Source organism: Acanthaster planci, linkage group LG01 (assembly GCF_054643075.1).
Source record: "Acanthaster planci isolate LZ-2023a linkage group LG01, COTS_SCS, whole genome shotgun sequence".
Lineage (NCBI taxonomy): Eukaryota > Metazoa > Echinodermata > Asteroidea > Valvatida > Acanthasteridae > Acanthaster > Acanthaster planci.
In genome coordinates, this window is record NC_141777.1 from 28,947,441 (window position 1) to 28,969,654 (window position 22,214).

General features: G+C 41.0%; 1 protein-coding gene across 2 annotated transcripts in view; it reads right to left on the reverse strand.

Annotated features, from left to right (window-relative positions):
• Positions 1-9,242: 9,242 nt before the first annotated feature.
• The window catches only part of LOC110985950 (homeobox protein Meis1-like), a 52,129-nt gene continuing 39,157 nt past the window's right edge, over positions 9,243-22,214 (reverse strand). The window contains exon 11 of one of the 2 annotated variants that reach the window (XM_022247452.2): positions 9,243-14,829. In XM_022247452.2, coding sequence (XP_022103144.1) covers positions 14,567-14,829 — 263 coding nt within the window. In that variant the 3' untranslated portion in view covers positions 9,243-14,566. The remainder of the gene's footprint in view (positions 14,830-22,214) is intronic. The other variant, XM_022247455.2, reaches the window with a different exon arrangement.

Consider the following 22,214-nt stretch of genomic DNA (forward strand, 5'->3'; position numbering starts at 1 on the left):
ACAAGGGTTACTTAATTATAAAAAAAACCTAGTCATGTTGATTTCTTTATACATAGTTTCCTTTTTTTAAGAATACATGTTATAATACTGTCGAGCCTCGGTAATACGAGCTCGGGTAAGACGAGACACTGGTTTAGACGAGCATATTGCCAGTCCTGACTGAATTGTGCACATTCCTATGAGGGGAAAAATGTGTAATACAAGCTCGGATGTCACAAGATTTTGGTTAAGATGAGCATTTTTTTGCACACCGGGTGAGTGCAAATCTATTGTTATCAGTCTATTTAGAACAGGCTTTTTGGAAGGCAACTTGTCAATCAGCCAGTCCATTCAATTTTGAAAGGTGCTTCCGTAATTTATGCATATACATGTAATTCTGTCACCCAAAGACAAAAATCATAAATGCTGATTTTGAAAATGTAAAAATATGTAACATCAAATTTGCAAACGAAGTATTTACTTGCATCACCACACATCCCATAATTTGCAAGTAGTCAAAATGATCCCAAGTATTATTGGACCATTTGGCCCTTGGTCTGGCACCCTCTTTCTCTCATCAATATATAACCATTTTATAGCATGATGGATAATACCACCCTGACTCTTTCTCATTAATAACAATCATATTGCACGATGGATTACACCCATGATTAATAGTGTACCCCAAATTTCAGAATAATCCTCAATTACAGTATTGTGCGCTCTATAACACACACTGTGAGGGGGGTGACAACATGGCCATATATGTTACACAAGGCAAAATATTGCCAGCATTTCAACAATCTTTTTTCTCTTTCATATGTCCAAAATTATTAGCCGTATGGGCATTATTTATATTTATCAGAAAAACCCCAACTGTGATTTTTGTTGGAACATTAAAATGGTTAAATATTAGCATGTTTTTCGGAAGAATGCTGGATCTTCAGAAGTGCAACAACTCAATCGGACTCAGAGGAAAATTCGCATATCGGATATGGCTTACTTAGCCATTTATTTATTCGATCTGAAAAGGACAAAGTTATTAACTATTTTTGTCAATGTTGAGTTTCCTAGAATAACTAAACTTCAAGAAGTTTACAAAATCTGATTGGGAGTAGTCAATAAACTGCCAGTCATGTATAACAGTGTGCATATTATCTTTCCTTTCAAGAGCTTGTTACACATGTACTACTGTACATACTGCACTTATCGGTTCTTCAAACTAGGCCTACAGCTTAATTGACTGACATTTGCTCATAACATTCAACCAGGCTAAACTAAGATGATAAAACTGACTTTGGGGACTTCAGTGAAACAGGTAAGTTCAACATATTCATAACGCTTACTTGAACCTAAATCTCCGGTGAGATAAGTCTCATGTATGAATTGGTTTCATCTCAGTACGTGTTACACTGTAAATATTTGCTAAATCTAACATTAAAAATTGTGCAAAGTTTCATGGTCCAAAGTCTCAAGAACTCCTTTAAGAAAAAACTCGCAAGCAAACTTACTTCTTTGGCAAACTCCTCCAAGATACTATTTTAACTTGGGCTATGAGGGTCTCTCTGTGCAGGCTGCAAACTTATCACATTTTGGTCAGGATTTCTTCACTGGGAAAACATTAACAAAAAAAGCTGACAAAACATGTGGAGCTTCTTATTAGTAAACTATTGAGGGCGATGTTTAATGTTTTGATCTGGGTCACTGGAACATCCTCTCCCGATGAGAAGTTAGTCCTCATATCCTTTTGACAGGTAGAGCACTGTGATCTTGTGGATGGATCTCTGGTATTCTCCTGTTGCCGTCTTCACCTTGACGTTGCGTACCTTGCCATCTGGCCCTGGGTATACTTCAAGAACACTACCGACACTCCATCTCCCTCGTACTCCCTTGGGTCTGCTACAGTCACGACAACGTTGACACGGATGTTATGCTTCTCTGCTTTCCATATTTTTCGCAGCACCAGTAGTGGTAGTACATCCCGGCTCCACTGCCTCCAGAATGAGTCTACGATCCTTTGTACGAACTCCACACGGTGTCCGGGATTCTTCGTCTCATGAAAGGGCCCTTGGGGTACTCTGCCAGATGACTTGCCCAGTAGGATATCATTTGGAGAAAGGTAGATACCATCATCCGGGTCGTTGGGAAGCCTTCCGATTTGTCGCCGATTTACTAGATCCACAACCTCAAGTAGAACTGTGTAGACTTCGGAGGGTGTCAGGATCTGTGCTCCAACTGCAGGTTTCAGTGCAGTTTTACAACTTTTTACCATTGACTCTGCACAACCATTTTGGTGGGGTACATTGGGCGTAAGGAACTTCCACTCCATCTTCTTTTCTGCACAGAACTCTCAACTTTTCAGCATCCCAGTCTTGGATCATCTTTCTTAGTTCTCACTCGGCTCCCACTAGCTGCATCCCGTTGTCACTGATCATTAGAGCCGGATAACCTCTGATGGCGAAAAACCTTCTGAGAACTTGCAGATACTCCATTGTGGAGCAGTCAACTGCCAACTCAAGATGTACAGCTCGTGTGTTTAGGCAGGTGAATATAACACCGTAGTGCTTTGTAGCCTTATTTTGTCTGATCTTCACATTGTATGGGCCAAAATAGTCGCATGACGTGAAGTAGAATGGTGGCGTGTATGGTGCCAATTTCTCCTTTTGTAGGTCTGCCATAAGATGGGTCTCGGTCTTATGTTCTGCTTTACGGCATGGAACACACCTGAATTTGACTGTTTTCGCTAGATTGTGCACCTTTAAGATCCAAAACTCTCTTCTTGCCTTCGCAACCGTGGTCGCTACACCTGTATGGCCGTCTTGATGCATCTGTCGCATGATCAACAGTGATATGTGGTGCTCCTTTGGTAGCAATGCTGGATGTCTCACTTTACACGTCATCAAAGATGCACCTAATCTGCCACCTACTCTAAGTACGGACTGAGACCTTTGAATTCACTCTTGTTTAGACGGTCATGTAGACTCTTCTGTGCCTGGAGTACCAGATACTTTTCTGCCTCCTGGAGTTCTGGTGACAAAAGAGGGCCATCATCTCTCCCAGTCATGTTGAGTTGACGTTTGACGCTTTCGTTCCAAGTGAATCTCAAGGTGTAAGCAGTAACTCGGACAAGTTTTTTCCAGGATGAGAACTTCGTGCTTTCAATGACTTCTTCTCTTCCCTGTGCCACGAAGACACTTTGCCCATTATGTTGCTCCTTCGTCATTTCTGCTTTGACACACCTGACGGCCATTCCTCCTCTGGTAGTCGTAAAAACTCTGGCCCCTGTTGCCAACGCTCAGTCAGGTGTTTGACTGGAATGCCACAAGAGACATCATCTGCTGCATTGTGTTTTCCGGGAATATGTCGCCACTGGGAGGGGTCAGAGGAACTCTGAATTTCACCAACTCTGTTGGATTCGAAGGGTTTGAATGCTCTCGTTTGCCCTCGGACTCATCCTAACGTGATGGAGTTATCTGTCATAAAGACCGTTTTCTCTATCTGAAGACGTGTCTCCTCCAGGATGGTCTTATACAAGCGTGTAGCAACAACTACTGGTTGTAGCTCCAGTAACGGTATGGTAAGCCTTTCGAGTGGTGCTACTCTTGACTTTGCAGCTACAAATCGGACATCAAATGTGCCATCTTGAAGTTGCCACCTGACATAGGCACATGCATGCTCCGAATGCATCCTCTGATGCATCAGCAAAGATGCACAGCGTTGGGTCTCCAGTTGCTGTAAGTGGTGTGAGCGATCTTGTGAAGGCAACATTGTTCAATTCGTCCATTTCATTGAATAGCTTGATCCATATGTTCTGCTCTGGTAGCGGCAGCTCCTGGTCCCTAAGCCCTGTCGCCAAAGTTGGTGCGTTGCGATTTTTGCTCGAATCACAATGGATGCTGCAAATCCGACTGGGTCGAATATTTTGGCCACGTTACTTAGAATTTTTCTCTTCGTCAGCCTCACAGAATGCTGATCTCCTTCAGCAGGTAAGCCATGGGGTAAGCTCGTAGTTACTTTGAACTTGAGGACATCATGTTGGGGATCCCATGCTGTTCCAAGATGCTTTTCTTTTGTCATGACTTGGAGGGGCTTGAGGTCACACTTTTCTTTCTCAAGACTGCTCGTTTGCAGGGACTTGTTTGATAGCCAGCCCTTTACACTGAAACCTCCACTGGCTAGTACCTCGTCTATGTCCTTCGTCAATTTCTGGGCCTGCGCCACTGTTGGGGTGGAGTCACAAATGTCATCCATGTACATGTTTTCGGTGAGAGCTTTGGCTGCCTCTGAACATGTGTGTTTTCCTTCCTCGGCTGTCTTCTTTAGTGCTATCTGCGCCATCGCAGGTGTAGGCTTGTCCCCAAATGTGTGTTTTGATATACACATCTGGGCTTCGGTTGATTTCCAGATCTCGCCACAGGAACCGATGGACGTGCTGATCTTTCTCGGGAATTAGAATCCGATGATACATCTTTGAGATGTCTCCCATTACTGCAACGTCATTCTCTCTGAACCTCAGGATCACCCCAAACAGGTTGTTCAGCAGGTCAGGGCCTTTCATCCAGTAATCATTCATGCAGTGGCCTTGAAATGTGGCAGATAAGTTGAACAGAATGCGTAGTGGTGTACTTTTGTTCTCTGGTCTGAGTATGCCATGGTGAGCAATGTAGTAAACTGGACCTGAGAGCGACGTCATTTCCTCTTGGGACAGCTTTCTGGCAAAATCCATGTTGACCACTTCTTGTATTTGACGATCATGTGCTTCAGCATGCCCCGGTTACTTCACAAGATATCTTTCAATTGCAGCAAGTTTCTTCTCGGCTTGTGCTTTATTGTCTGGAAGAAGATTGGGGTCCTTTTTACATGTGTATTGGAATGAGCCAGCTTTTTCCGACTTTCGTGCAAGATTCTTCGATGACTCTGGCTTCCTCCACTTCAGTTGGACTAAGTTTTGATGGTTTGCATGAACAGGACTTGAGCATCACTCCCATTGCTTCACTCGTCCAGAAATCTGTCATGTCTACTGGTGCAGAGAATTTTACATGAAGTACTCGGTTGGTTTGGCGTTGCTTTCCTGGTACAGAACCAAATATCACCCAACCAAGTGGCGAGTTGCTTGCCACAAGATCTCCTACTTCTCTCGTCTCTCCAGCATGTATCTTTGCGTCGTCAATTCCTATCAGCAAATCGATGGAGCCACTTCGTCGATGAAGATAAGATGGGTGAATCTTGAACTGCTCTGCTATGTCTGCAATTTCTACTTCAGCAACGTCATCACTGATACTTGGTATTCCGACTGCCTTCACTGTGAAAACTTGCTTCTTATTCATCGGGCGCATATGGGCTTCATAGCCTCTGGTGTGGAGTTCTTCCTCCTCTCCTCCTACTTTAGTTAGTGTCGTGACAACATCCCTTCCTCTCAGATGCAGATCTTCTGCAAGAGATGTCTTTGAGAGGCTGATCTGACTGATACTCATCGTTTCCAATACATCGACTTGAATGACTGGCAGAGAGACATCACTGCAGTGTACGGTAGCCACGCCTACGGAGTTGGTAGTCGTTGGATGATGCAGTGATTTACACTGAACTCCATTGATGAATTCAGTACACTGTCGTCTTTTCAAACATGTTGTCATACTATGGTTCCTTCCCGCCTTCTCCGGACAGCTGAAGCAAGCATGTCTATCTTTCATCGTATTCAGACTTTCACCTTGGCTCATCAAGATTAGCTTTGGACACAGGTCTACCCAATGATCAGAAACTTGGCATGTCCAGCACTTGAAACTGGGCATCATCTTCTTGCTCGGTGATACAGCCTTGGTGACATGGCTCACTGAGTGGGACCTTGGTGTGGAGTGTTGGCTGGTGTTACGTAGTGGTGCTGCTGCCCTCATCCATGACTTCATTTCTGACGTCATCCATGTCATGAGATTTTCCATCGTTGCTTGAGGGTTGTCTCTTTCCAGTGAACGAAACCACACTTTGCGATCATCTGTGCTCATTTTCTTCTCTACCATGGCTAACATGTGATTGTTGTCCATGTCATGGGAACAGCTAACTGCCTTCATCATGTTGTAACTGCATTTCAATAGATGTACCAGCTCACAGAATCGGTCATCCTCGTTCTCCTTCAGTGGTTTGAACTTGGCAATGTCTTGGGTGATGATATCTGCTGTGAATCTTGGATCGCCTTAAACAGAATTGAGGTATTCCCAGGCAGCATCGTAATCTGATCCTAGGCCTTTAATTAGGTCCAGGGGTTTTCCCTGCAAGCAGGTTCGAAGAAGTGCAATGGCATCATGTTTGCTGTACTTCTCATCAACCATGTGTAGGAAATCTGAACGGAAGGTGAAAAACTCCCTCACATCACCTGAGAACTTGGGCAGTTTCGGTTTCTCCATTTTGAGGCTGCAGAACTTAGGCTTACTGACACTGATTGGCATTTCTTCGGGGTTAGCAAGGTTTGCCTCAGGGTTACCAGGGGGTGACTGGTCGATCAGGAACAGTAGATCAGCGGCAGGGTGTGGCTCACTAATGGGTTTTCCCTCAAGGTTTGGAAAGTGTGGTTCAGGAACAGCTACAGTACATCATTGTTTGGCCTGGTAAAGGACGTGACGGGATCTATTCCTGTACCTTCATTTGGTTCAGCTTCTGTGAGTGGACTAGCTGCACTGCTCTCATCTTTTGTCAGGTAATCAGTTGTCTCATACTTCAGGTCAAGAAAGCTTTGTTGACATTCCACCAGTCAGGTTTCTTCATGGTCAAATTCATCATCATCATCATCAATGCACAGTGTGTACACCTCATGTTTCTGCACCAGATCTTCATATGCATGCTCAATTTTCGAGAGGAGATCTCTGACCTCGGCAGCCGAACAGTTACCTTCTATCAGGATGTGCAAGGCCTTGCCATGACGGGTGAGCGCTGCCTTGGCACTTCTCCGTGTCTTATTCGCTTCCTTAGCTTCTGCTTCTGCCATTATGCATACACCTCGTCAGAGTAGAAATCGAATTTTGTGGATCTTCAGAAGTGCAAGCAACTCAATCGGACTCAAGAGGAAAATTTGCATATATATTGGATATGGCTTACTTAGCAGTATTTATTCGATCTGAAAAGGACAAAGTTATGAACAATTTTTGTCAATGTTGAGTTTCCTAGAATAACTAAACTTCAAAAGAGGTTTACAAAATCTGATTGGCAGTAGTCAATAAACTGGCAGTCATGTTTAACAGTGTGCATATTATCTTTCCTTTCAAGAGCTTGTTACACATGTACTACATTCTGCACTTATCGGTTCTTCAAACTACATGTAGGCCTACAGCTTAATTGACTGACATTTGCTTATAACATTCAACCAGGCTAAACTAAGATGATAAAACTGACTTTGGTGGCTTCAGTGAAACAGGTAAGTTCAATATATTCATAAAGCTTACTTGAACCTAAATCTCCAATGAGATATGTCTCATGTATGAATTGGCTTCATCTCAGTACATGTTACACTGGAAATATTTGCCAATCTAATGTTAAGCATTATGATTATGCAAAGTTTTATGGTCCAAAATCTCAAGAACTCCTTTAAGAAAACACTCAGAAGCAAACTTACTTCTTTGGCAAACTCCTCTAAGATACTATTTTAACTTAGGTTATAAGAGTCCCTTTGTGCAGGCTGCAAACTAATCACATTTTGGTCAGGATTTCTTCACAGGGAAAACATTAACAAAACACTGACAAAACATGTGGAGCTTCTTATTAGTAAACTATTGAGGGCGCTGTTTAAAAATTAATGTTTTGATCTGGGTCACTGGAACATCTGCATTTCCATGTACAGCCTTACGAGAAAAATCACACAGTCCAAATTCTTTTCCAAATGACACATAATTTCAGATATAATTTTTGCTCTCTTTGGTTAATTTTCAAAATTGTCTTTAGTTTCAGTATAAATTTTCTTTCTGCCTATAGAAAATGTGATGACTGGCACGCATCACGGTATTATGCAGCCGGGCAGGCTGAGTGTGGACCGAGTTGGTCTTAGCGTGGTCTTAGGCATACATGTGCATCAATGACCTAGGCGTTGCATGCACCGGTATCCTTTGTCACTGAACTGTTTACATGTCTATTGTACATGAACCTTTTTATTAACAAACTTGGTTATTCCAGTGACAGAAATGGTTGGTTAGATAAATCAGTAAAATGAAATATGGCCAAAATATATGCAGAACATTAATAATACTTGTCCTGTTCTTGGATTTGTGTGTAAAGCTTGCGTCAGATTTATACAGTTGTATGAAGTTATGTATCAGTTTCATATTTTATATCCACTTTGGAAAATATTTTGAAGCTGCCTTTTGTGGTGTTATTTTCAAAACAGTATTAAACTTGGTTGTTTTTTTGTAGTTGTTGAGACATAATGTAAGAGTTGCCGATAGAAATACTCATGATCAGTGTTAGAATTGGTTAATTCATTATGTGCAGGCAAAATTGATCTTTGACAGCTTGAATAACTGAGAAGGCACAAGTTATTTGAGAACACTGTGATGATGTTTGTTAATGAAACCAGATGATTCTCTTCAAAGCAACTTTGGACTGTCCGGCATGCCAGTAGACTTCTAAGATAAGCTGAAGACAAAAAGCTTTTAAATAAGGAGAAAACTACGCAACTAAAGGCCAGTTCATACTTCAGGCAAAAGCGAATCTGATGTCACAAAAAAATTTGCAGCAAAATTTTGCTTGAGCTGAAATGTGTGTAACTTTTGCAAATTCGTATATGTTTTCGCTTTCACACGAAGTATGAACCAGCCTTTAGTCACAACACAATGATCCTTGGATCATTCCAAAATGAAATCAAACCTAGGTCAAGGTGGCAAGACAAGTTTTATTTTTCCAAACTGAAGAAACAACCGGAAATGGTCCATACTCAGCATTGTAGTGTGCGATATCTGCCAAACAGAATATAGCAAACCTATGATCCCATAAGAAGTCCCCTGCTCACAGATGCAGTACGTAGGACCTATAACAGCCGAATTTTTACACCAAACAATCTGACCCTTTGGGGCCACAACTGAGGTCTTTTATTCCCTAGACTATGTGCCTAAAATATAAAACATATTGTGTATGTTTTCCCAACCAAGTATTACTTTAAATTGCCAGCCAATATTGCTCAACTATGGTAATGTATAAAGATGTTTACTTCCACTTCACCAACTGTCTAGAAAGACTGACAACTTGGACACTGACTAGGTACAAATCAAGTCAAAAAGACGGAACACTTTTCTGTTCATTAACAGTTTATTGTATATCACTGGTAAGAGTTACAGCTTGTCAGCTTTTCTATACACTAGCATTCAAAGCTATAACACATGACCAAAAAATGACAAAAACAGCAAGGGAAAACAACCAAAAAAAATAAAGCATAGGTATACATGCTACATGTAGCTTAGAAAACACAAAAAAGTTATGATGGGGCCACACCATAAAGAGAAGTGTGGCACAAACGTGTTACCTCTGAACTAACAATGTACATCATTCTACAAGACAGAACAGGAAAACACCACAGCTTTTAAGCATTCTAATCCAAACAACTTTTAAAGACTTTTTTTCAGTTTAATATAACTGAAAATGTATAAGTGTTTTAAATTGGTTTAAATAAGGAAAGTGTTCACACATCTTTTAAAGTAAGTTTCTGTGTTACACATACTGAAATAACTATGTGAACATGTATACATTTGACACTCTGTGTTACAAGGAACTAAACAAAATAGTTTTCTCAACACTATTTTAGATGTTTTTGGCACATCAGTCATTTTTGCTTGCTTGGGGTGCTAAAAAAACCCTGGTATTAACAAGATGCCTTTCTGTTAGAGACCATTTGCGGCTGGAATCACTTTCTATACCTGACATGTTATGCCATGCCATTTTTGAAGCCAGTTTAGGCCATCTGCATCAGTTACCGAACAACTACATACAGCTATAAAAACCTTGAACAACTATTGATTTTTTTTACCAACGTACACTGTGTGCCTGGTACTGGTGTAGCTTTGTATATAACCCCAGATAGAAGAATCCTTTCAGTGGACATTTGACTCCAAAAATGGTGGATCCCATTTCAATCAGTCAGGTTCAGTGCAAAGGGCCTACATCAATGAAAGGAAAACAGAATCAGCAAGAAGCTGATCCATCCAAATTTCAACCTGACTGCCAAGATCTAGGGCATTTGATCACTTAACACCAGGAAATCTTATTGTAATGGCAAAGAACTATGCTAGCCCTGTCGACTCGCTACACGAGAGCTTGTCACAGTATGGAACCGACTTTGCACGACTCGTTTCATATAAAACTGGCAGTGAAATCCAATAAGCGTCAACCCAACCCCTCTGCTTCCAATGAGGGGGGCGCACAATGATTCATTTTTTCTGGAACAACACTTGGTATACAAACCATCTGCCATTAGTGACTCGCTGATGTGCACTGATCACATACCTAGATTTGTGTACAAAATAAATACAGCCATCCCTGCTCGCATTACAAATAGGCAATAAATGTGTGCCTCTTCCATATCACACTGCCATGTACCAGCCGCTTGTGTCATGCATGCGTACACGCATGTTGCACTTTTGTGCACACATGTTGAACATGAATCATGACTGTGATTGGTCAGAACACCCTGGGGCTGAGGTAAATAGATGACCTTAATCTTCAACTTCAAAATATCTTTAAAATAACATGAAGCAAGATATGAGAAAGAATCTGCACAATGTTACAACCTTGAATACTCCTTGTTCTTGGGACTGGGGAAAAGTAACATTTCATCAATCCATAAAGAATTATATCCACATGGATCCTGATAATATAAATACAAGAGGTAGAAAAATCCAATCGCTGTGTACATCTAAAAAATAAAGACCTCTCAAGGTTTAACAACAAAAGCAGTCCAATCATGTAGGCAAAATGCTTTCATTATTTCATATTACAAGTGAAACAGCACTGTGCCATTAAATTTTTTTCTGAACTTTGTTACTATGCTTCTTGTGTCATCAAAATCTGTGAAATTTATTTAATACATATTCACAAATGTCTAATATAACATTAATGAAACACTCTGCAGTCATTAAATGTTGAATACATTTGTAGCATTTCCATGAAAGTTAATCCTACACTTCCCTTTCATCTTGGATTTCTTCTCGGAGACATTTCACTTTCCCCTTTTTCTTCCTGATCATCCGTTTACAATTACCTAAAGTGAAATGAGAAGGACCCCATGAGAATACAGGTAGATTACATTCAACAAATGTTCCACAGCAATCTAAATGCGCAGTTGACGCATTTGTATTCAACAGATATTTCTATATTCGTTTCTGATCAAACACTCGGAAGTAATCTTGGCTTTGAGCCATTTTTTTCCCCCAAAACATATGGTGGTGTCCTGTTATAATAAGAAGTTTCCGACAATAAGAAGTGTGCTGTTCAATTAGAATACATGTTCCACACTGCCATCAAGGGTAACCATGAGTAATTAATGCCAAAGCCCTCTACCTGACCTTTCATTTGCCGTATATTACCACACTGCAGAAAGCCTTGTTGCTTGCATTTTCTTGATATTAACTGGTTCCGGGAACATGAACGGCATAAATCCCATAACTTAATTGGTTCTACCTTACACAGAGTGCTAGCACATGCTTGAATGTGGCAGAGGACAACTCGAGTGTTTGTGGTGCCAGCATATCAGCCCTTTTGCACTCCAAGCAGCAATCCCTCTTCATATACACCTAGGCCAGTTCTAAAATCAAACATCCCTGCAGATTTACGATGTCCTAATCCCTGTAGGAACTTTAAATGGGAGTTCACAATCCAACACACTGCAGATTTTGCCATGAAAATTTCATGACATCATCACTGCAAGTTCACAGTCGCATTCATTTTCAAGAGCAAAATCCAGCTTTACACGGAGTGCTGCAGTGGCCCACAGGGATATCAGATCTGGTTACTTGGCTTCATCTACAGAAACTTGTTCTGCATGGCAAATGCGATAACTTTAATGGATAGCAACTGGTGTCTTGCCAATTGGTTCTGAGATGAATTTACAGTAAGCTGGAACCCCTCAAATGCAGCATGATATCCACAAACATGCACTGTTCTTGGCAAGAACAAAATACAAATGGGGGGTTGCATGGCTTATATGACCCCCCAACCAGTAGTAATTTTTCCTCCTGTCTATCTTCATGTTTTTAACATCTCACTTCTAACAGGAGACAAATTAGTTAAGTAGTTTTCAAGAATCAGAGCAGTTGATAAATATATTTGTGCCTGTCCAATCAAAATAAGCACAAGATTACTGAACAAAAGGGGACAAAAGAAGTTACAAGTCAGTAAGCAAGGGTACCATTTTGCATACTTCACCAAAACAGGGCAAGAATAGTGTTATCCTATTTCAAACATGTCTGTCAAAATATTTCAATAAAGTAGTGCCCCAACATAACAAAACGGTCTAGTTAAAAATGCTGTGTCTCATTTGTATCCACACGTTGGATAGTATTATAAGAAGCAATGTTTTATCAACTGTTTTAAATACACACTCGTACAAATGGACTATGTATTTACACCAAATAAATCCTTGTTTAGTTCTGCAAGCACCAATACTTTGGTTACATTACTGCTAAAAATTGCCCAGAAAAATCGAAAACCTACTTTAACAATGCTGATGAAATTCTGCCCGTCATGATCAACGTGGCATTTTCTATAACCAGAACATATTGCACTCTCAAATGTACAAACCATTACCAACAATGGCTGCACATTTAAGACAATTAATATTCTCTTTTTCTTCTCCTTGTTTTACATCAGTCTGATGTCAAATCCCATGAATTTCCCAAAGCATCAATGGGACAAGCCATTTTGAAGAAATGTTAAATAAAAGCAATTAACACAAAACCAGGTGGGCAGCATACATTTCAATGTTACGCAAACTAAGTATACAGACTGTGACACTCAGATCACTGATTACTTAACACAGATTTCAAACTCTGTAAAGTGTTTAAGTTACACCATCTGCCTTTTTCAGACAAAACAAAAAGATGACACGAAAACCACACAAAAACACGTTAGTATTCACATGTACGTGATGAAACACAGGATCTAGGTATCTAAGTCATAATCTCACCCCGACAAGCACTCTTCGAATAAAAAACTTGAAGACCGTATGTATATTTACACAAAAAATGAGCTATATAACCAAGTTATTAACACTACATCCAAGTTTAAATATATTTAAAAAGTAACAAACAAAACTGTCAACTGCTATTTCGGGGGGGGGGGGGCAGAAATAACTTGTGAAGTTTTCACGAATCAATCATCATGATAAGTCCACCACACAAACTAGGACAAAAATGCTTAAAGAGCAAGTGTCCAGATAACTCAGCTTCATTACCTTGCTTGTGTGAGTGTAACATAACGGTGTCTGTCGGTGATATTTGGGACTACACCACACCACATTATGCCGTGTTCCACTCAAACGAGTGGGACAAATTTATTTTCCAGCAAACTCGGCACCCGGGTACCATTTTTTTATTCACGGTGTACTCTGCAGCTTTGAATTGGTACGCTTAACCTTGCAATAATGCAACGTGCGGTGTGCAATCAGACTTGTGGTGTATGAGCATGTACTGCATGGTCAGCTGCCATGCATGTGACCAATCAGGATAAGGGATTCAAGTTAGCTCAAAAATCAAATGACATACAAAAGCTGTATTAAGTCATGTTGTGTCTCGGAAATGCAGGACTAAAAGAGATTCATTGGAGGATGGAGTGTCCATAGTATCAAATAATACTGGCTCTTTGATGTCACTTGTTGAGAGTAACTAAGATGAGAATCATTTGCCTACAAGTCGTGGCAACATTAAAGATCTCAACTCCCTCATTTGCATATTGCATGAATACCTGATGGTGACTTTCAATTGGTCACTTTCAATTTTTGAATATTTTTCCTTAATTGGAATAGCAAGGTCTGTCAAAATAATTGAATTGTTTTCAAGCCATGTATTTCCCTTCTTTGCAGCCAAAGCCATCAATGCCATGGGAGTGCAAATCTACAACTTGGCATCTAAACAAATGTAACCAATTCAATGGCTAAAAACATTATACTATAAAGTGACCTTCGGCTTAATCAGAAGAGGCAAAATAGGAAGGCTTGATGTCAACACTGGTCACTTGACTAGAATTTAGTACAAGTTGGGACCTCTTGCCTAAAGGTTGGAAGTTTCTCTCATCCATATCATCAGGAATCCATTTAAAGCAAATAATTTAGTCTGTTTCCAAATTTGCATGGCAAGAATACTAGTTTGTACATATTTCCATCAAGTGAAAGGGTAAAATGTGGTATACAGGTAAACAGTTCCGCAAGTGTTTTTGGAGTAGACAAGAGTATGTGGGTGGGCTGTAACGGTGGGAGTAATAGCATTGGCCCAGGTGAAAAGTACCATGATATACCACAGAGGTTTAAAATCCAATTACACTAGATCAAAAAGGATGACTTTGACAATATAACTTGTCGGTGGCTACGTATACAATTGTTTTTGTGTCGTCTTTTTTTTCTTCTTCCTCACGCTGTGACTGAGTCGTTGTGGTTGAGAAGACTTGGTGATGACTGGCCAACCGCACTGTGAGATCCACTGTGCCCCGATGCATGATGGGACATCATCATGGAGTGGGGGTGGCCGGCGAGCATCATGGCTTGGGAGTGCATGGAGGGGTGAAGCTGGGTAGAGTGGGAGTAGGAGGAGCCACCCGAGGCAGGGGGCATGCCCATGCCTGAGACAGCTCCTGACTGGCTAATCATGTCACTGCCAATCATGCCCTGACCACCTATCCACAGGGGGAAAATAAGAAAGAAAACAGCAATCGACAAATTAATTACCACTGCCAAATACTGGCAACATGAAGGTCAGAGTCACTTTCAGATAGTTACAAACATAGGCTCCACATCTCTTCTCCAACCCCAAACTCAATCAGCTTGCTGCCAGAAATCTAACATAACCAATGGCACATTCTCCAAACAGCACTAAGCTCTGAGTAATGTTACAGAGTCTGGACCCTATCTCTCTCACTCTTTAAAAATCCTGCAAAACTTCCCAGAAGATCTTGAAAGATCTCAGAGGGGTTATTGATCTGGGTTTTGGGGGATATCTTGATAATCAACATCTTTTAGGTTAGCCAGGCAATATAAGTGTTTCATCAGAATGGTTCTTATTTTTTTAGACATAGATTATGCAATTACCCATTGAATCCTGGTAATCTAAGAAAACATTTCTTGGAAGAACACATCGCATAGTTTTAGGATTCTCAGAAACTGAGTTCAAAGAAAGTCCACAAATTGGTTTGCATCCTCTGTATCCAGAAAACAATTTAACCCCTTAACGCACCATTGTTCTCATGTTCCCTAAGGCAACCATCAAGTTTGAATGGTTTGAATGCCAACATGGATAGTTATCCAAATAGTTTCCAACTCTCTATAAGTGATTGAGGCAAGTGATTTTGTGCACAATTTACAAATGTCAGAAGTACATACTTCAAGCAGTGGACACACACATGCTCTAGCAACACCTCACTGTGATGTAAACATGCTGGTGAGTAAACCTTTAGCAAACAACTTACTCAACTAGTGTCCTGTACATGCATGACCAGAAAATCCACTGAATCAAACATGCAATTTGGACCAAAATCTACCTATAAACTCTACCAAAAAAAAAGGTACAAACACGTAAACACTGCTCTGTAAGCAAGATTAAAAAATGCACCAACATCACCACATGCACAAATTTACCACCCCTCTTCAGAATGGTTATCTGAATCATGGTGAAGTTTCCTCACCATCAGCCACACAGTGAAATGCTTCACCACAAAACTTAAGCATTCCATCAAGAACCGTTGACCTTGTTACAGGGGGCAAAGGGACAGATATCAGTAGATTCCAACTTCAATTTTAACCCCAAATACACTGCTGGTATCATTGTTAACACCATCTATTTACAGCACCTGTCGAACATTGTAAATTGCCTGGATGGACCTGACTATTTTCCACATCATTTATTTCAAGAACTTTACAAAGGCTCCACACCCAACATTTCCCAGGTGTGTTGGATCATAAATGCATAACAGGTGGATTCTCTCAATCCACTGGCATTTTGTTTCACAAAACTCCTTTCCCCCCTTAATCCACCCCCGTAATTACTGACACATTTTGCAGCCAAGAAATACAGATATAGTCTTGAGTTACCCTGTATGTCAACCTGCTCCCTTCCTCGAATCTTGCCCTCAATTTCCACCTCAGAGAAATTAAGAAACATATTCCCAGGTTTCATCATCTACCTACAAGCAACATCTATGACACAAGCCCTTCCCCAAACCATCCAATCAGCGCAACAGGTAAAGCTCGGCTAAAAAATCTGAGATGAATCAGCCCGGCATCAAGCAACGGTATCTGCTATGATTTCACAAATTACATCTCTTTCCCCCCCTGACGGCTCTTACAAGATGACAGGGCAATGAACACGTCAGGACATTCCTCCCTCCTGAGGGTATCCTGACAGGTAGGGACCTTTGGGTCTGGAATTGAGAAGGGTGAGGGGGGGGTGGTAATATTCTGACGACTATCAACTGACTAGCTACGAAATAAATGGAGATATGATTAAGCCCACCGTAGTGATGGAGCTGGAAAGGGGGGTTATAATTGGAATCCCGGATGAGGGAATCGGAGGTCCCGACTTGGGTTGCCAGCGATTATTCTCAAGCTCTTCCATCATGATCATGTACTGAGACATCATTCATTTCAAGGAGTTTCCTTTGCCTATCAGACAGCAACTCTGTGGAAATTAACCAAGCCAGAAATCGTTTCCTCCATGTAAGACTTTTTCTTTTCCATTTTACAATTTCCAAACAAGTTGTTCAAATGGCCTTTTTTCCCACAACTTAAATGACTTGGTGCGCCAAAGGTAGCCTTTAAACATCTGAAATGCTGCAGGCAATTCCGACGTGCCACCTTACATTGTTTCCACAGTATTTCCACGCCAAAATGAATGTTGTGGCTGTTGTACTTCTATCCGGATCCTGATGGATGTTAATTCCTTTGCAAACACGGATGAAGGACTCTTTCAAAACTCAAAACCTGTGTCCCCTGACAACAATGAAGGTTAACACCAGTACACACTAAAGCAGGACGAGCTGTATCAGTACGATAAAAATTTGACTATTTAATTTTTTTTTTTATGTTTAAAAAAAAAAAAGCCGCCAAGCAGTTGGACCATACTGTGGCCTCCGTGACAGGACAGGGACCACTAAGTAGGCCACAGAGTGAAGCTATTTGCGACATTTCCCTAACTCTAATGCGGCATCAGGCTCAGGAGCACAACAAGTTCATTAGCCCACTTCCCCCATAACCTAGCCAGGGGGGGTCTCCTAATGTGCAACGGTAATCCATGGGATTAGCCCAACTCAGGTAGTTTTACAGAAGAAAAAAAAGGGTTTCCCGAGTTCACCTGCACTAGATGGTCATTCCCTCTTGCAATGTGCACATCTAGACCTAGTTGCTGGCAAATTATTTTCCTCCTGAGTCAATATTTGCAAAAATTTCAGGAAGGCAGCAAACATCACGCTATCAGGTTTCATTCCGGGCATTTGAGTCTCTAATGAGTAGCATGCAGTTTTTGTGTACCATGCCTGGGCTGCCAAGGGTTGAACTTATCAAAAACTAGTCCGGCACGCTGGCGATGCTCCTAGACTTACAAACATTGGCAGTAAACTGGAACTTGGAAGAAAACACAGGCAATGTCCAATTCAAGGTATGGATGACGATAGTCTCTGATAAGTTTATGTGATGCTGCATGACCACAACATGAACAAAAAATGGCACATACAGACTCAAAACATTTGGCAACTCGGTCAGCAGGTGGAGTTCAGTTCATAGGAAAAACGAGTTCCACTCATAACACGTTTTTTCTCTCCTGACCCACTACAGCAGTCACTGAAGGGCTCACAAAATCGTGGTGAATAAACTGTCTGTTAAAATGCATAAAGATGGTTGAACATATTTTGCCCAGCACTTCACACTGCCACCGACAGAGGGCATTCTACTAGAGGGCAGGCAGCCACCACACGGCATCTACCTAAAATCCCCCTCAGGCTTGCTACTTGCTAGCTCTGACCCATCCCCAGGGGTAGCAACACAACGGATTCATTTGATCAGGCAGCAGAGTGACAGTGACGTCTCCATTTTCATTAAGGCCAGCAACTCCACCGGTGTTTACTTTTAATATGCATCTTGCCAGTCATCTGTTGCAGATTATATTTACAGCCACTATATCATTCGTCCTCGGCTCCGATGTCTTAATGACACAACCAACCACGCAAGAATGAGCCTGGACGCTTGATACTACTAACTTCCTTTTTTTTGTTCCCTGTACAGCCAGTGTTAATCTGCCGTTGTCCAACTCCTGCGGCGATGTGAGAAACATTGGATGTATCTTCCACCCAGGATATTAAATGCAACGTCAATCTTCATTACAGACATCAATGCATGAGCAACAGTGCAAGACACCAACAGTACAGAGATCAGTGGTTCTGAGAAATGCATCTCATCAGTGGTTTATATTGAGACATACACACTGTACATGTAACTTTTTTAAACATGAAAGTTAACTTTTGTGACAAGAATAGCCTCTTTCACAAAGATGACAAACCTTATTTATGTGCAGAAAAGAAACAGCCTGTTTCAAAATGACTGATCCTATTTCACTAAGACAGCCTACAGACACACAATGGAAAACTTCCATATATAAACGTTACGATGAAGGAAATGTGAACAGGAAAACTACACAGAAATCACAACCTGAGTCCCTACTGTAAGGTCAATAAGCCAATCAAGCTGTTGTTTCTTCAAATGCCTGTGATTTGATTCCAGGCAGAACTGTGTGGATCATCAATGAGACCACTTTTTCCAAGGATTTCGAATCATGTCTAAAAAACACAATTTCCTTCTTCCTCTGAGGGTCAGCAGCACTAGAGCAAAAAACCAAGACTCGAACGAGAAATACTGATAGTAAATACCCTGCAAACTTTTGACCTTTTCCAACCATTCTAAAAGATTTTTTAGTATAAATTGGAAGCCCTCCCCAACACTTTTTCTCCTCTCCTTCAAGTGCAGGATTGATTATGGTGATTGAACTGTCTTCAAAACAAGGAAAGACTTATTAGTAACTGCTTACGACACTGTTAGGCAGATTAAATGGACTTCATACGTGAAGTCTGGGAAAGTCCCCTCCCTTGCCCCTGATGCTTATTACTGAGCTTTTTTTAATTTGTAGTTGAACATTTCGTTTTGGCTTTCTGACAATCCTTAATGAACATTTGTAAATAAACAAAGAAAAATTAACTGACTCTGGCTTATCGACCTGACAATATCTGCATACAATCAGAAAGATACAAACTTTACAACTTGCATATCTCTGTTCGACATGATACATGATTCCTCCCTCTCCCCCAACTATCTCGCCGGATAATTCTCTGGTAATTCTGACAATTTTGTCCCAGGTCAATTTTCAAGGTTCTGACAAACTGCACTGAAGTTTGTGGGGGGGGGAAGGAAAATTAACTTGACCCACGATACAGCTGTTGCTGATGATGCAAGCAAATTTCCACCGATGCTAAGAGTGACTCAGCCCCTGGCTAACAACAGATGGTCTGTATATGTCACCTAGTAAACCAGTTTCTGTTACCTGATCAATTGCCACGGTTCATCAACCCATGGTCAATGCCTTCCGAGCACAAAATTGTGCACTGCTTCCCTTCGTGATCAAATGTCCGGAGCTCAAATAGCTCTTAATGGGCACACCAATCTTCACAGTTCACAGGACCCAGATGATCAAATGCAACAAGAGCCAGCCAGCACCAGGACTTCTGTTGCATCTAGTTAACCGGAAACAAGTGAACTAAAGACATTTTTCTGTCTGTCACGTCCAGGCATTGCTTGGATTTGCTGGGATTCAATAGACTTCACTCTTTTGATTTGCTCACTAAGACATCTAGAGATATTTTACTGGAGGAGGTTAGGGCTTTACAACCTTCAAAGTAATAGAAAGTCTACTTATGAATGAGCCATATCAGCCATCAGCAAGACATAAAATTGTGCAAGTGCATAATAGTGGCTCTTACTGCTGAAATATATGCTAAGCAGTGCCGTCAATGGGCAGAGTACAGGGACCAGCAGCTTAACTTATTAAGGTGATTCGAGTATCATCGGAACAAGCCTGTGAATTTCTCTCTTCAACAGCACTCCGACAGCACTGAAAAACCAGTTCCCCTGTATTATGCAAGTAAGGGGTGACCACTAAAAATGTAGATCTCCTTGCTGTCAAATTCCAATCCAATCACAAGTTGGTGGCATAGCTACAAAGGCAGCCGGCATTAACAATGTTGAGGTACTAAAATGATGTCTGAATTGTCTGATCTACTTTCCCCGTTTGCCTGTATTTCAAAGCCAACAATTCACACACTATCTAGGTCCTTCCAAAATCCTAGTCAGACAATCCTATTAGAGCCAACCTGAACCATTTCAGAATGATTCAGGTTATATAAACATGCACACAAGACTTCTGTCTATCCCCCTTCCCTCCCACACCCACACCTGTTTTACATACGAAGTGTGGACATTCCTTTGTTCTCCTATGGTTAAGGTAAATGCTCCTTTTTCTCCCACTAGGATAACTCCTTCAAGCTAGATTTTTGATGATTTCCTGGATTGTTCCTCTTCATTTTGCCGCAAATAACCTTGATCCCAAAGTGCATCTGAAACTGTTTTTTTCAGAGAGGGGAAAGCATTATGCGGACATGTGCAAGTCCACACAACGCCATCATATCCTGCATTATGTGGACTTCCTTCGTGCAGAGGTCCACACACAAGCATGTACACACAACTACACAGTCTAATGCTGACGCCATTCACAAATGGCTCACTGCACAACACCTCACAACTACTTCTACACACAAGCTTAAAATATCTTTTCTAAAGGAAACTTCTTTGTTCTAATTGATTTCTGGCTAGGAATAATGAATTTTTCCTCATTTTCCTATCCTCGTACCGAATCTTCCATCCGTAATTCAATCATATGATCACCACTTTCATTACCAGACTTCAACAAGCTTGAGCTGCAGATATGCAGCTGATCCTCTCCAGTGGTTGATGGACAAGGCCCCTTAGGCCCGCATATGCTGTCTTCAAGAAAGGGAAGTGACCAATTCATGAGCTTGTACAATCCACAACCACCTGAAGTTATTCGTAGCTTATTTCTGAATTCACACCCCCCCCAAAAAAAAGATTTAATGCCATAATTCCAAGAGGGAAAGAGCCTAGTAACCGTGGAATCAAAGATTTGAGATCTCAGGCTCAAACTCTGAAATATGCAGGTCTGGCAGGCTGAGGATCAATGAGTAAAACAATGTTAAACACAGCTGAAGGCCTCAGAGACAACTGGCTGAAAGGCTCATACTTGGGGCAATGATTTGTTTCAACTACTTCACTGATAAATCCCTTACACTTTGCAAAATCACAAAAGATTTTGACTGAAGCATCACCTTCTGTTGACAAAAATGGTATCTATTTGCATGTAAACATCATTTAATCTAAATTTTAATCCAAGGGTCAATCAATTAACAGTCCCTGAAAGGGAAAGAATGTCATAAAGTAAAAGTTTAACAACTGAAATTTGCACTGAAACTGAAAAGAAGCTGGAAAATCTTGTCATCATATTTCAACTACTGATGTGTAATTCTCACTTTGCATGTTACAAGTCTTTGTGTGATAAAGGGATGGAGAAGAGAAGTTCCTTTATATTTTCAGAGCCCCTTCCTTCTCTCCTTCACAGAGTTGCCGGTCAGAATCATTATTAATTCCACAAATCCTCACAGAAATGTATAAATGTACAACCTGGCCAATGTAGAGAAATGTCTGTGAAAAGATATAACCCAGTGGTGTCAATTAGAATAAGGCGGAAGGAACTTCTGAGTTTGTGGGCTAATTAATGCCACTAACATGTTTGCTGTTTACGGTGATTTTAGATTTTTAATCCTTTTTAATGACTGTATGCACTACTAGATGTATGCAGAGGTTCTATTTGCTGTACTGATGTTTACTGCAATCTGCTTGATTTTACTTCCAGATCTGTGTCCACTGCTAGTAACTCAATATTCTTACCCACTGC